This window comes from Manis javanica, chromosome 9, assembly GCF_040802235.1.
Source record: "Manis javanica isolate MJ-LG chromosome 9, MJ_LKY, whole genome shotgun sequence".
In the NCBI taxonomy this organism is placed as follows: Eukaryota; Metazoa; Chordata; class Mammalia; order Pholidota; family Manidae; genus Manis; species Manis javanica.
The window spans coordinates 91,781,645-91,798,001 of record NC_133164.1 but is presented as its reverse complement, the minus strand read 5'-3'; the positions used below and the strand labels follow the sequence as shown (position 1 = coordinate 91,798,001).

General features: G+C 38.4%; 1 protein-coding gene across 12 annotated transcripts in view; it reads left to right on the top strand.

Moving 5' to 3' along the window:
* TPGS2 (tubulin polyglutamylase complex subunit 2) overlaps window positions 1–16,357 on the top strand; it is a 149,989-nt gene that overhangs the window by 70,929 nt on the left and 62,703 nt on the right. For 4 of the 12 annotated variants that reach the window (XM_037019125.2, XM_073212968.1, XM_073212965.1 and 1 more), the window contains 3 exons: window positions 8,265–8,378; window positions 9,880–10,040; window positions 11,316–15,358. The exons of 4 other annotated variants lie outside the window; for them this stretch is intronic. In XM_037019125.2, the coding sequence (XP_036875020.2) occupies window positions 8,265–8,378; window positions 9,880–10,040; window positions 11,316–11,546 (506 nt within the window). In that variant the 3' untranslated portion in view covers window positions 11,547–15,358. Of the gene's footprint in view, window positions 1–3,967; window positions 4,000–8,264; window positions 8,379–9,879; window positions 10,041–11,315; window positions 15,359–16,357 lie in introns of those variants that run through there. 4 more of the 12 variants (XM_073212970.1, XM_073212967.1, XM_073212964.1 and 1 more) reach the window with 3 other exon arrangements.

Here is a 16,357-nt window from a genome sequence, read left to right as displayed (position 1 = left end):
GGTCACATTTGCTTCATGTGTGTGTGCTGGAACTCTAACCCCTAAACGGCAAAGTAGTTGTTAAAGAAATGGACTGAGTCTTCCCTGTCTTTGAAGCTGGAGGAGTGAAGATAAACTAGTTACCAGAGAGTATTTCAAGGGGCTTCAGCAAAGGACTAAGCTAAGGATAGAGACCACATTGTCCTACATAACCATGGAGATAAAAACCGCTTGGCCTTCTGGTACCTACTGGCTTCCTGCTTTTTAGAAGAGTCCAACAATTAAACCTAAGTATCATTAAATTCAATTAGAAAAATATTGAATTCTCTCAGGGACTCAGCAGTCAGAGAACTATTAGGAAGAAATATCAGAATACACAACCAAAGAAATAACGCTGCTAGAGGACACAGATGAAAACCTAAGTAAAAATAAGAATAAGAACACTTAAGATATTTAAGACAGCCCAAAAAATTCCTATAGAAAAAAAGTAAAGATTCTCAAACTATTGACTAGATGAATTGAAGAAGAGTATAAATAGTGAGACCTGAGTTAGTAGCCTGAAAAATCAAGTTGAAAAAAAATCTAAAAGCACAGGTAAATTTAAAAGGGGTATATTATGAGGGAAAAGGTAGTAGAAGGGTAAGAGAAATGGAAAATAGATCCAGGGAACTGGAATTATAAGTGTTCAAGAAAGAGAAAAAGAAGAGAAGGAAAGGAAAGGCAATAAAACACTAATAAAAAACAATTTCTCTGCAGATTCTAAGGGCTCCCCCAGACTCAAATAGAATTCATGAGGAAACAAACACTGCACATTACATGATGCAGAAAAAAAAATTACAAGCTTCTAGAGAAAAATAACAAATTACTTGTGAAGAAATAATAATCATACTTCTTGTCTGCCACAGTAGAAACTAAAAGATAGTGAAAAAGCCATCAAGTTACTGAAAGAAAAGGAGCGAAAAATCAAGAGTCCTGTATATACAGACCAAACACACCTCTTAGGTATCAGAAGAATATTCAAGTATGTGTCAAACTTCAACATAAATACTTTAACTAAAAGACAAATGAACACTGAATGGAGAATTCAAAATGTGGAAGAAAGGAAACAAAGGATTAGTGAACCTTCTTCTATGAAAGAGGAAGAGATAGTATGTGTGTATGTATATGGTTAAAATTAAATCTTAGTATCTATGAATGGTTGTATAACTTTTACATAAGAACTGTTGGATAAGAGGGAACATAATGCAAGGAATATTTTTAAATGTACTATCTTAAGGAACAGAGAGGGGCAAGATATAACAGTATTAAAGGTTAATTGTTCCTCCTCCCTACCCAAATTCATATATATTGAAGACCCAACCTCCAGTGCCTCAGTATGTGACCTTATTTGGAAATAGGGTGATTGCCGATATAAGTAGTTAAGATGAGGTCATACTGGAGTAAGGTGGATCCCTAATCCAGAATGGTAGTATCCACATAAAAAGAGGAATTTGGAGAAGGCCATTTGAAGATGAAGGCAGAGATGGGTGGTACTTCTGTTTGCCAAGGCAAGCTAAAATTTGGGAGCAAAACACCAGGACCTAGGAGCGAGGCCTGGAACAGATTCTTCCCTACAGCCCTTGAAAGGAATCAACTCTGTCGACACCTGGATCTTGGACTTGTAGCCTCCAGAACTGTGAGACAACAAACTTCTGTTGTTCAAGCCACTCAGTTTGTTGTACCTTGTTAGAGCAGCCCTAGCAACACAAATACAGCAGCCCTGGGGAATCCAAAGGGTGTTCGAGGGGTTCTTATGAAGTAGGACATGTAGGGCAAAAGAGGAAAAGCAGCAGAAAATGGAAGGTCTCATCTTACTCTGAGAGCAAATAGTGCATTTTGGGCAACAGGATCATCTTAGTGTATCAGTTTTCTTTTCCTGTGTAACAGATTACCATAAGTTCAATGGCTTAAAACATCGCATACTTATTGCCTAACAGTTTTCATGAGACAAGAATTCAGTTACAGATTGGCAGGATCTTACAAGGCTAAAATCAAGGTGCCAGCTGATGGTGTGATTTCATCTGAGGCACAGGGACCTCTTCCAGGTTCACTGGTGGATGCTTTGTTCAGTTTGTTGCAGTTCTGGGACTAAGTTCCTGTTTCCTTGCGGGCTGTTGGCCAGGGGCCACTCTCAGCTCCTTTCAGCTGCCTTCACATTCTAGCCGCAGAACCCTGTCGCAACATGGCAACTCATCTCTTATTAGTCAGCAGGAAAATTACTCTCCAGTCTGCTACAACAGTATCATAGACTCAAGGCAGTGAATACTCCAACACATTCCCATGTCCTGACCCCATGTAAGGAAAGGAGATCATGCAAGGTATGTATACCAAGAAGCAGGAATCTTGGGGCCATCTTAGAATTTTGCATACCACACTTGGTTAGGGACATGTATATTGTTTTCAAATAAAGGTAGAGTCATATGGATCCAATCATGCAAACAAAGGAGGGAAATAACCATTAAAGGAATAAAACACTACATTAAAATCTCCAACCTAATAAAGTGAACATTGAGTCACCAGGAAAAATAGGGAGAAGAAGAAACATTGTAAAATAGTTAAGAAACAAAACATTAACAGGAATAAAATAAAACATGTCAACCATAAAATGTGCTGGGGTGAATTTCCCTTTTGAAAAAAAAGACCGTCAGATTGATATAAAAAGCAAAGCTCATCTATATGTTATTTCCAGGAGCATATTTAAACTGATGAAGGACTTCCTCTTCTGTTAATGGCAGATAGGTAATTCAAAGCAGCCTTCCTGCTAAAAGACAACTGAAAAATCAGGGCAAAATATCAAAATTATCTTCTTAAAAACATCAAAGAGCTAACATGAGGTAATATCAGACCAACATCCAGAAGAAGAGAGAAATCGCAGCAAGAGGTTCAACATTTGGAGTTACTTTTATCTAGCATACATTTCAAAACAGAGATGAGGATTATGAACAGGTGAGAATTTGTGAGACTGGGGAATAAAATAAGAGTCCAGGACCTACAAAAGATAGTACCCATAAAAACTACCCTGCCTTTTCTTTGGGTGAAGAACAGTGCCTTAGGAGACAGAATGAACAAAGAAGTAACCACTCGTCACCTGTAAAGAAGCTCTGATGTAAGATGTCTATGTGTTCCAGAAAATGTCAAATCCCAAAATTGGACCAAATTGATCGCAGCTTACTCATTACCTCAGGGGCCTACCAGAAACAAATTCACTCTAGAGAAATGTTCTAAAATTGATTTGGTTAATGGTTGTACAACTCTGTAAATACACTAAAAAGCCACTGAATTGTATACAGTTGACCTTGAACAATGAGGGAGTCAGGGGCACTGGCCCCCTACACAGCCAAAATTCCATGTAGAACGTTGGCTCTCCAAACCCTTTGCTAACAGCTACTGTTGACCAGACCTTTGCCAAAAACAATATCAACACATGTTTTGTATGTTATGCATATTATATCCTGTATTCTTAAAACAAAGTAAGCTAGAGAAAACTTTTTTTTCAAATTGTCACAAATCTACAAAAAAATTTTCCAATATATTCATTGAAAAAAATCTGCATATAAGTAGATTTACTCAGTTTGAGCATATGTTGTTAAAGGGTCAGCTGTATATTATTTTTGCTTTGGTCTCTTTTTTTTTGAGGTATAGTTCATATACAGTATTATATTGGTTTCAAATATACAACACAGTGGTTCAGCACTTTCACACATTATTAAATCCTCACACCCACTAATGTAGTTACTATCTGTCAACATAGGAAGATGTTGCCAAACCATTGGCTGTATTCTCCATGCTGTACTACCATCCCCATGACCAACTTATATTATGACTGAGATTTTTGTGCCCGTTTATCCCCTCACCTTCTCCACCCCTCCTCCATGGTAACCACCAGTCACTTGTCAGTGTCTATGAGTCTATTTGCCATTTTGTTCATTTTGTTTTGTTTTGTTTTTAGATTCTACAAAGAAATGAAATCATATGGTATTTGTCTTTCTCTGCCTGGCTTATTTCACTTAGCATAATACCCTCTAGATCCATCCATGTTGTCACAAATGTCAGATATCAGGATTTCTTTCTTTTTTTGTGACTGAATGATATTCCATTGTTTATATGTACCACTTCATCTTTATCCATTCATCTATTGATGGACACATACATAGGTTGCTTCCATATCTTGGCTATTATAAATAATACAGCAATAAAAATAGGAATGCATATATCTTTTCAAATCATGGACTTTGTTTTCTTTGAGTAAATTCCTAGAAGTGGAAGTACTGGGTCATATGATATTTCTGTTTTTATTTTTTTGAGGATCCTCCATACTTCTTTCCATAGTAGCTGCACCAACTGACATTCCCACCACCAGTGTAGGAGGTTTGCCTTTTCTCCACATTCTCGCCAACACTATTCTAACTGGTGTGAGGTGATTCTAATTGTGGTTATAATTTGCATTTCCCTGATGACTAGTGATGTAGAGCATCTTTTCATATGTGTGTTGGCCATCTGAATTTTTTCTTTGGAGAAGTGTCTGTTCAGACTGTCTGCCCATTTTTTTAATCAGGTTATTTGGTTTTTGGTGTTGAAATAAATCAGTTCTTTATGTATTTTGGATATTAAGCCTTTATCAGATAAATCATTTATGAATATGTTCTCCCATACTGTAACTTGCCTTTTTGTTCTGCTGATGATGGTGTCCTTTGCTGTACAGAAGTTTTTAGTTTGAGGTAGTCTCACTTGTTCATTTTTTATTGTTTCCCTTGCCTGAAGAGATGTGTCCAGGAAAAAATTGCTCATACTTATGTTCAAGAGATTTTTACCTATGTTTCCTTCTAAGAGTTTTATGGCTTCATGTCTTTCATTTAGGTCTTAATCTATTTTGAGTTTACTTTTGTATATGGGGTTAGACAGTAATCCAGTTTCATTCTCTTGCATGTACCTGTCATTTTCCCAACACCAGTTATTGAAGAGACTGCCTTTTCACCATTGTGTATTTGTGGCTCCTTTATCATATATTAATTGATGATATTTGTGTGGGTTTATTTCTGGGCTATTCTGTGCCATTGATCTGTGAGTCTGTTTTTGTGCCAGTTCTATACTGTTCTAATTACTGTAGCTTTGTAGTATAGTTTAAAGTTGGGAAGTGTAATACCTCCAGGGTCAGCTGTACTTTAAATGAGTGAATGGTGGGTGAATTATGGCTCAGTAAAGCTCATGAGAAGATTCCATCCTAAAGGAAGATAAAATTATCTTAGACTCAAACTGTTTTTACAGTTAAAAAAATAATAATTCCTGCTAAACATAAGTACATGAAGGAATACAAGACCATGAACAAGAATCAGCAGAAATAACAAGTTACAGAAAGAGAACCATTGGTATTTCCAAAAGTAAAATTATTAGTTATAGACTGTACAACAATATGGTAAGGCACACATAGAAATAAAACCAGATTTCAGTGAGAAATTAAAAACAGTGACATTGCAAATTTGAGGGAAAAAACACAAAAATCTCAAATATTGACTTTCTGCTTCTGATAATGGCAGACTACCTTTTACCAGATCAAGACTTTTACAAAAAATACTGTAAACTCTGAAAAAAGCTTAAAAACAATTACCTGAAAGGACTAAAGAATACACAAAAACAAGCAGGCACTGGAGTGGTATCTACAAATGGCAGAAGAGAACCACACTAAGTGAGTTTCCTATTTTTATAAGTTTTCACCTGATGGAAAACCTCAGTGAGCATTACTCCGGGCTGCTGAAATTTAGGGGGACCCTACAATCTGAACTTCTGATTTCATCCAAGATGGAGTAACAGAGACCAGAGGTATCCTCCCAACTATAACAACAACAAAAACAAAAATATGTAAAATTTTGTGGATTTCAAGACACTGACTGTCAAGCAGTGATGAACAGTGAGCTCTGAGAGATGGAAAACCAACAAGGTGAACCCCAGCTTATTACCTTGAGAGAGTTTCCAGTCTGCAGTAGAGAGAGGAACCCAAGGCAGAACCTGTTGTGCTCTGTGAATTGAGAAGATTGAGCTAAGAGCCCAGCTAGATCAACATAGCCAGAGTTCATAGGATGGAGTAGCAGAGAGGAGTAATCTGCATAGAGACAACTCCAGAGATCTGCAGAGTTCTCCTCGGGCATTAAGCAAAGAACTGATGAGCACATGTATGTGAAGAAACTGCCCAAGGTCAGGGGCAAAACCACCCAACACGATGAGAGTGAATAATGCTTGGTACTTACACAGAACCTGGTTCTACCAGCCAAGCTGAAATGCCTCATGATTTACATAGAATTAAATAAAGTTCTCAGAAGGGTCTTGCCTCAGTAATGTGGAAAATTTAGCCCTACCTTAAATGCTGCCATGGTCCTACCTGACAATTATAAAGCACTGACCTAAAAGTATCTGTTTCCAAATAATGTAATTGTCACAGAACAAAGCTCAATAATTATACAAATATAAAAATACCCTGTACTCATCAGTGCAAAATTGACAGTTTCTGGCATCCAAAGATCACCAAGCATGCAAAGAAGCATATATGGTACCCCTATATGACCATAAGGTGAAAAATTGATTAATTGAAATGAATCTAGAATTTAGAATTATCAGATACAGACATCAAAAGTTTTTATATTTCTATATTCCATATGCCTATAAAATAGGTACAGGTATGGAAATAGAAAAAAAGCCCAAATATAGCTTTTAGAGATGAAAACTTGTTTCTGATGAGAAATACACTGGATGGGACTTAGAGTGTCTTAGACATTGCTGAAGAAAAAACTGCAGAACTTGGAAGACAACAACAGAAACTATCCAAAATAAGTTTTCAATGAGAAAAGCATCAGTAAACAGAGAGACAACAAATGTTATACTATATGTGCAATTCAGAGCCCCTGAAAGGAGAGGAAGGTGGCAGGAACAAGAAACATGAAGAAACAATACCAAGAAACATCATTATTAAATTGCTGAAAATCAAGGATAAAGAGAAAATCTTGAAAGTAGTCAATGGAAAAGACAAATCATATACAAGGAACAAAACAGCATATTTCTTATTGGAAACAAGATAGAATAATCAAAAGAAAAAGATTATCAACCCAGAATTCTATACCTGATGAATCTGGCAATATCCATTCTACTGCAGTTAATCTGTCCATATAACATAAAGACATTTACAGAGATAATTTTTTTTTACAGAGATTATTTTATTATAGCATTCTAGCAGAATAATGATAGGTGAATGCCTATCTATAGGGGGATGGCAGAATAGGGTACCTCTTCTCTCACAGTACCTGGCAGCCATCAAAAAGAAATAATTAGGAGTTATACCAGATATCTTAAAGTGCTTTCCATATGGTATTTCATAGAAAGCAAGATTCAGATAATGTGTATGATATCCAAGTTTTATATGATAAACAATCTTGACAAAACTTGAATGTATACCTATATGTCTGCCTAGGACTATATTAAATCAAGAAGAATATGAAAGTGTAACCTCCAGGGGAGGGGAAAGCAACATTTAAAAGTATTAATTAGAAATGTAACTCTTTATGCAAGTATATAAAATATATATATATATATATAAAATGGTATTTTTATATAGTTTATATAAATTCCCCTAGGTTTGTAAACTCTCTCCACCCCAATCAATAATACTAATCTTTATTGTTTAATAGCTGTAATGAAAGAAACAGGAAAGAAGGTTCCTGATGCTTGCATTTCTAATAATTTCTTTTTCCTGTTATTCTATGATATTTGGTTTCTAGGTAGGCATTTCTAACTGAGCCAGACTTAGTGTTAATCATAGCATAATAATAACATTAAATATTATAAAAAATACATCTTAGGCAGAGGAAAGGGGACTCTAATCAAAGATTATAAAATGCTACAAGTGAGCAGTAAACAATTATCTGGGAAACAGAAAAAAGTTATGTGAACATCTGGCCATTCAGATTACTCTGCCTTCAGGTAGTACCATTTTCAAGTTCAGTCTGTTCCTCATGGCACCATCCCCCAGATTTCATGACACTGCCTATTGGTGATTGAAGAGCCCAGACAGAAGGCTTAGACCATGAATAAGATGCAGGGCATTTAGAATACAGAATTCATATACACCACATTTGAAAGTAATAGTTAAGAGTATGTCTGAGATAAGGCTTTTCTCTCCTTTCATCTTAGCAAAGCTAAATGAATAAGTCATGTTTTAATTGGGTATGTTTGAATGTTACCATTAACTTTTGGGTTTGCAGCTAATGAAAACCAGCCAGAGAAGCCTCACTTTGATTCTCGCAGTGTGATATTTGAGCTGGATCCTTGCAATGGGAATGGGAAGGTTTGCCTTGTTTACAAAAGAGGGAAACCAGGTAAGAATCATTGACAAGCATGGTCCTGTAGCTTGGGTATGGCCTTGGGTAACTTTCTCCCCAGTCATCACACATCACTCCTCCCTGGCCCCCTGAGACACCACCAGTCGCATAAAAGCCAAGAGCTAGAAAGCACCTTGAGTCCTCCCTGAGCATCCCCTTCAAGGCCAATAACTAGAGTCTTTTTAAGCTATTGTCACTTGTGAGTTACTGCAAAATAATGGGATCAGGAAAATAAGTGAATAAAAGCTAAAATAATCGGTCATTTGTTTATAGACTCTTCCAGCAGGCTCATGCATTAGAAAAGCACCCAAGGAAAACATTATCTTTCTTTTATATGTATATATAGGGCAATTAACAGCAATAAAAACCTGAATTATTGGACTCCAATCTAAAACCCCAGATCAGAAGTCAAGAGAAAAAGTCTCTGGCCCCTTGAGCAGCAGCTACCACCTCTTTCCCACAACTGCAGTGCAGGCCCTCATCTAGGGACTATGAAAGTATAGAGCTGGACGAGGCCCAGACCTCTTCAAGTAGCTCTGACTGGTAGGGACACAGGATTTACCTATTGAGTTGTATCTTGAGCTACAGAAGGAATTAGATGTGGGTGGGGAGGGGGTTGGTGGGTTAAAGGGAGCATCCAACTGAAGAGAGAACAGATAAAAGCCATGTCATTGAAAAGAGCAACTGATTTTGGGGGTGATGGCGAACATTACTGATTCATTGGGCCATTTGGTTCATCTCTGGATGAGGAGTATGTGAAGCCAGAAGGCCATCCTGCAAATCTGGAGTTTGGACATAACATGGAAGACTGGGGAGTATACAAGGTTTTTTGGCAGAAGAATGGCAGAATTGAAATGGAACTGTATGACCACAACTGGAAGAGGAAGAGATTGGAGGATGAAGGCCACTTAAGGAGATATTACAGCCACACGCAGGAGATAAACTAAGAAAGGCCTACAGCTGTAAGACTGGAAAGTCAGAAGCAAGTGGCAGGAGCTGGCACAATAATGCCTGCTTCAGCTCAACCAGGGCATCACACCACAGCATGGGCAGGATTCCCAGGACGGGGCTGATCTGGGCTCCTTCACAGTGGTTCCTCACAGCACTGATTCCTGCAGACACCTCTTGAGAAAACCAGAGCCATTCAGAGTTTCTATCAGGAGAGCTAAGGCCACAGTATGTACCCACAGGCGGAGGGGAGTGCTGATTCCACACAGAGAAGGAGGGCGCTGCATAGATAGCCTGCATGCACAAATGGCAGAACCCAGCACATAGATCAGTCAACTGATCAGGAAATTGTAAAAGAATACCAAAGAAACCTGTAACAATGGCCACTGGACAATGGGCATAGAATTTGAAAGGGGAAAATCGTTACTTAAAGTTCACATTCTTTTACTATTGGAATTTTTTTATAACCACAAGAGTGTATTGACTTTTCAGATAAAAGAAAAAAGGTGTTAAGCCGTCCCTTCATTTATTCCTTTGTCTGCTATTTCAGCATTAGCACAAGACACTGAGATCTGGTTCCTGGACAGAGCATTATACTGGCATTTTCTCACAGATACCTTTACTGCCTATTATCGCCTGCTCATCACCCACCTGGGCCTGCCCCAATGGCAGTATGCCTTCACCAGCTATGGCATCAGTCCACAGGCCAAGGTAAGGGAGAAACACCTGTCATCATAAACTGTGGAATGTATCAGAATCTTCTGAGGAAATGCTCATGTTACAGATTCCCAGCTTCCCTGTTTCGGAAGATATGGGGTGGAACCCCAGTACCTCCTTTATTAAGCAAGACAGGTTATTCCAATATAGGAAGACAGCTTCATCTTTCTACTGATCTACTTAAGTGGTTCCCAAACTTGGCTCGTCCTTATTCCTACTTATATTTTATTGGGGGTTTCAGTCTGATTGTTGGTTTTGGATAGGCAGTGTATGCACACAGAAAGAAGAGCCAGTCTCTTCTTCGCAGGCTTTCCAGCCAACCAGTGCACTTCCTCAGAAGCAGCCACTGTTTCTCTTGGGCTCTTCCCAAGGTACTGTATGCATAGAAGGTATGCATGGATACAGATTTTGGTTCCTTTTTTCTAAATCACAAGTGCAATATACAGCTCACATAGTTCTTTGCTTCTTTTCACTTAACACTTTATATCAGAGCTCATTCCCTATCGGTATGTAGAGAGCTGTCCTTTTTAATGATACAGAGCATTCCATTGTATATATGTGCCTCCTATTATATTATAGATCTGGGCACCATTCCAAACATACAGATGCCAGCTCATGAAGATACACTACCTAATTTGAGAACACCAAGTGTGTCCCGAAGAACTTTTGCCACCCAGGCAATAAATTAGGGACTCAGAGCCATGTAGGTATTCCTTTAGTGGCTCCCACCTTCCTCAAATGTTACATACCCCCACCAACCGTTCATCAACATTGCGAGGTCAGTTAAAGGTCAGTAAACATGATGCCCTTTGCCCTGAGCTGCATAGGGAAGTGAGCACCAACATAGGTGGATTCCCTCAGCAGCAGCCTGCCCTTATGTCATGCACCTTCCCTAGGGGATGGGCACTGCTCAGTCCACCTGATGGGCAGCTGCTGGCTTGAGGGCAGAATAATCAGGACACTGTCCCTTGATGATTTGGAACCTAGTATCCCAGACTCAGGGTTCACTAGATCAAAAGGAAGTAAGTTTACTCAGATTCTTAATTCATGACCATGCTGCTTTTATTTTAAAGGTTATGAGATCTCATAAAGAAATGTGTGTGTCTTCACTTTCACTTAAAGGAAGTCGTAATAGAGTTGAGCCATAAAAAATCTTGCTTTCTTCTCTGCCTCATCTCCCCAGCTAGCTCCCCCTGTATACCCAACTAAAGAATATAAACAATGTCATTTTTCCTTGGAATTGTGACCTTTCTCAATTCTGTCTCACAGCAATGGTTCAATATGTATAAACCCATCACCTACAACACAAACCTGCTTACAGAAGAGACCGACTCCTTTGTGAACAAGCTGGATCCCAGCAAAGTGTTCAAGAGCAAGAACAAGACCTTAATCCCCAAAAAGAAAGGGCCTGTTCAGCCTGCAAGTGGCCCGAAAGGGCCCTCAGCTCCTCCCTCCACCTCCAAGTCCTCCTCTGGCTCTGGAAACCCTGTCCGGAAATGAAAGCCCCCGACTTCCAGTTCCCCACCAGTTCCGTAGCAATGATTTCCACACAGATTCCCCGGGGGTAGTCAAAGTTCTGTATTTTGTGTGTGTGGAACCATTCTCTTCCATCTGAGTGACCAGAATTCTAGGCCTTTTATTTTCATTGGCATTAGCCAGAAGTTGAAAGGGTATACTCAAGTCTTCCCAAGGGTCTCCCCCTCATATCCCTGGTAGCAGGTTGTGCTACCCCCTTCCTCTGGAAGCTGTGGAAAATTTCTGACTTGTTAAAGTGATTAAATAGATCTGTTAAGGGCGTTCCTTTCATTCCACTTCCAAACGCCTACCCCAGTGATTAGAGAAGTTCCCCCAAGGAAACCACATTATGATCCATGAGACATTAGAACTATGCCATTCACTTGGTAGACACTAGTTGCAAGTGGCTTTTTATATTAAAAATTCACTTCCTCAGTTGCATTTACCACATTTTGAGTTTTCTTGTGTAGTGGATTCTGTATTAGGTAACAGAGGTGATGGAACATTTCCATCATCACAGGAAGTTCTCTTGGGCAGCACTGCATTAGAATATTTTCACACTTCTTCCTCAGATCAGTTAATTTTTGTTAGGGAATGTTGATACCTTAATTTTATGGGTCATAATGTTCCTTGAAAACTTTTGAAAATAAAATTCTATGTTCATATCCTTCACCACAAACAACTCGCTCTGCTCCTTTCTTTTTCAGTTTCCTTTATAGTTTCTTGTTTCCAGTCTTGTGATGTTTACACATTGGCCACAAATATCTGCTCAGTTTTTAAAAGAGGAGGTGATTCTGCTGCACTTCATTCATTTAAAGAAACAAAACTAAGCGTCGCTGTACGAGACCCTTCATCAAGGGTTTGATGAAGCCACTCGCTGTTGAATAGAGATTTCCACCTGCTCTACCTACTCACAACTGTTCAACAACTCATAAAGTTGCAGAAAAGAACAGAGAGGTATCAGCTTGTCAAGGATAATAGCTGAAGTTTAGTCTTCCAGAAATATTTTTCTGCCAAAACTGATTAAATCAAAGGGAGAACCAGCACCACCAGATAAGAGATCCTAGCATCTGGCTGCCCTCCAAGGCAAAGTCAGAAGGGGACTGAGAAGTCATGCCATCTCCACTGTGGCAGGCGTCATTCCTCCAGTACTTGGAGAGCCCCTGGCTTATTTCTGAGCTGATCCTGGTCTAGTTTACATTTCACAAGTGAGCAGCAGGAGAGCAGCAGTATCCTTCAAGTGGAAGTCCCCAAAGGGCTGTAGAAGGAAGGGGTTCTTGTCAGGAAAGGATCAAGCACAGCCTCCGGAGGAGCAGAGTGGTGAAGAGCTGGGCTGGCTGCCTAATACGTAGGAAGACCCATTACAAAATGAAGATGTGGGGGCCTCTTGTCCAAAAATTAGGAAAATATCATCATTAAAGCTACTAAAACATTTTTTCTTCTATGGTCTCTCTCACAACTTGCCAGGGTAGAAAAATTGAAATTTAAATGATTAGCATTAATTTTTTTCTTTATATTGTTCAATCCCAGTTTTAAATGCATCTATAAGAGCATTTAACTCATATGCAGAACCACCAAAATTACACAATTTTTAATTCATTGCTTTTGTACACTTATATGCATTTGTATTTTGTTGTTACCAGATCAGTGGTACCATTGCATAAATATAGCTAAACCGTTCACTTCTTGATGTGTACACATTGATATTTATCAACACTTTTTCAACTTCTGATGAGTAAGAAAGGACTGAAAGAAAAAAAGCTAGGAGCTGCCCTGTTTACCTTTGCTTCTGTGGCATCATTTTCAGCATAACTGGGTGGCTAGTACAGGAAAGTAACATGAACAAAAGAGGATGTGATAGTGTTCCAGGGTCATTTGTGCTGCTTAGAATTCCATTACCTTTTTGCATTCAAATCAAGGCTGGTTCAAATGGAAAGCATGGCCTCTTGTGCTCTCAACGCCCCCCACTTACTCAGTGCTTACCTTGTACTTTAAATCTCTCTCAACTTTCCTGTGTAGTAGGTCTACTGGAATTCTGTGCTCATGCGTATCACGAAGGCTCTAAGTGAATGAGGCAGTAAGGAACAGTGGATATGCATATTGCATGATCTCCTCTGCTCGTGTGTATGCTCCTTTGTCTCATCAGACTTCACTTACAAAACTCAAGTTCAAAGATAAAATGAAGAACTCAAGAGAGTAACAGAAGAGCATTAAAACCAAGTGTGAGGCCTTTCTGAGTGTGAGGCCTTGATTGACTGCACAAATCACACACCAATGAAACTGATTCTGGTGATGGAGGAAGGAGCACTCCTGGCAAAAGACTTCAGACTTGTCTGACAGCGTGGGTTGTGTGGGTTACATAGGGGAAAAACTCACCCATGAGATTTATGTTTCGAAACAAAAGCAATTAAAATGGCGAGAGGTTGTACTATAAAACTGCCCAAGAAAAAAACTATGCTAGAATCACAAAATAAGAATAAGCAGCAGAATGCCTCATAATCATTGACATGTTTAGACTGTGCATAACCTGCCACATTATCATGCTGCTTGAGTCCTACAGGAGGGAAGTACCCAAGCTAAGGAAAGTAGTGACATGGTAATCCACAGAATCTAGATTATCCCTTGAAACTGTGCTCCCCAAACTTGAACACGCATCAGTGTTGCTGGAGTTATGTGTAGAAAATAAGATATTTAGACCCACTCCAGACTAAAAATTGCAAGGAACAATTCCAGACATCAAGACTTTAATTAACTGCATTGATGACAATGATGCATACTACTACCTTTGTACTTAATGGGTCTAGGTAGTTCTACTTCTGTTGCATGGAGAACTCAAAATTTGTTTTCAATCTAGTGAAGCATCTACAATGACTGAAGCAGAAGGACCAAGGGACCTTTTTAGTTTCTGTGTAAATGTGTTTTTTTTTAAGCTATAATGGAAAACTTTAAATATTTACAAAGATACATAGAATAGTATAACAAATCCCCGTGTATCCATCACCCAGTTTCAACAGTTCTCAACTCGTGATCATGTTTATCTACATACCTGTTTGTACCTCTCCAATTTTAATTTTTAAAACTGCTTTTTAATTTATCTTTTGGTTTTTAAGTTATACTTCTTTGAATTTAATTTTAGCAGTTGCTATAAGAATTACAATACATATTCTTAACTTTTTTTTGCTCAATATAGTAGCTACTTAAGAGTCCCTGGTAGCCATATTTGTGTAGCATAACTCTGGCCCCTGGATTGCAGGTCACTGGTGGGATCCAGTCCAGACTGGGTTATTTTTCTAGCTAAGCATTCTCTGGTTAACCCACAGCCCCATTATGTGAAGATTAAATGAGAACACAGAAAATTTAGTCCTTTTTTCCCTTCTTTGTGATGTGATTTCAACCTTTCTTTCCAGCCATTAACTTTCCATGGGAGCCTTCTGGCTCTGCCTCCTGATACATTCACTTGGCTTACAAAACACCTATGTTGAATAAAAGTGGGGAGAGTGGGCATCCTTGTCTTGTTCCCAATCTCAAAGGAAAAGCTTTCAGCTTTTCACTGTTAAGTATGATGTTGACTGTGGGTTTGTCATATATGGCCTTTATTATGTTGAGTTACTTGCCCTCTGTACCCATTTTTTTGAGTTTTTATCATGAAATGATGTTGAATTTTGTCAAATGCTTTATTAGCATCTATGGAAATGATCATGTGATTTTTGTCCTTTTTGTTGATGTGGTGGATGATGGTGGATTTTCTAGTATTGTACCAACCTTGCATCCAGGGAATAAATCCTACTTGATCATGATGGATGATTTTTTTGATGTATTTTTGAATTTGGCTTGCTAATATTTTGTTGAGTATTTTTGCATGTATGTTCCAGGGATATTGGTCTGTAATTTTCTATTTTTGTGGTGTCTTTGCATGGTTTTGGTATTAGGGTGATGCTGTCCTCATAGAATGAGTATGAAAGTATTCCTTCCTCTGCTACTTTTTGGAAAACTTTAAGGAGGATGGGTATTAGATCTTCACTAAATGTTTGATAAAATTGAGTGGTGAAGCATCTGGTCCAGGAGTTTTGTTCTTAGGTAGTTTTTTGATAACCTAAAGACATACACAGATTAAAAGTGAAGGGATGGAAAAAATATTACATGCAACTAATAGGGATAAAAAAAGCAGGAGTTGCAGTACTTGCTTGTATCAATTCAATTTCATTGCTTGTTATTGGTCTGTTCAGTTTTTTTGTTCTTTCTTGGTCAGCCTTGGAAGGTTGTATTTTTCTAGAAAGTTGTCCATTTCTTCTAGGTTATCCAGTTTGTCAGCATATAATTTTTCATACTATTGTCTAATAATTCTTCGTATTTCTGTGGTGTACGTAGTGATTTTTCCTTTCATTTCTGATTGTTTATGTGTGTTGACTCTCTTTTTTTCTTGGTAAGTCTGGCTAGGGGTTTATCTATTTTGTTTATTTTATTGAAGAACCAGCTCCTGCTTTTATTGAGTCTATTGTTTTATTCTTCTCCATTTTATTTATTTCTGCTCTAATCTTTATTATGTCCCTCCTTCTACTGACTTCAGCCTCATTTGTTCTTCTTTCTCTAGTTTTGATAATTGTGAGTTTAGACTGTGCATATGGGACTGTTCTTATTTCCTGAGGTAGGCCTGTATTGCAATATACTTCCCTCTCAGCAGTGCCTTCCCTGTGTCCCAAAGATTTTGCATTATTGAATTATTGTTATTAGTGTCCATATATGTTACTTAATCTCTGTTTTAATTTGGTCATTGATCCATTGGTTATTAGGGAGCA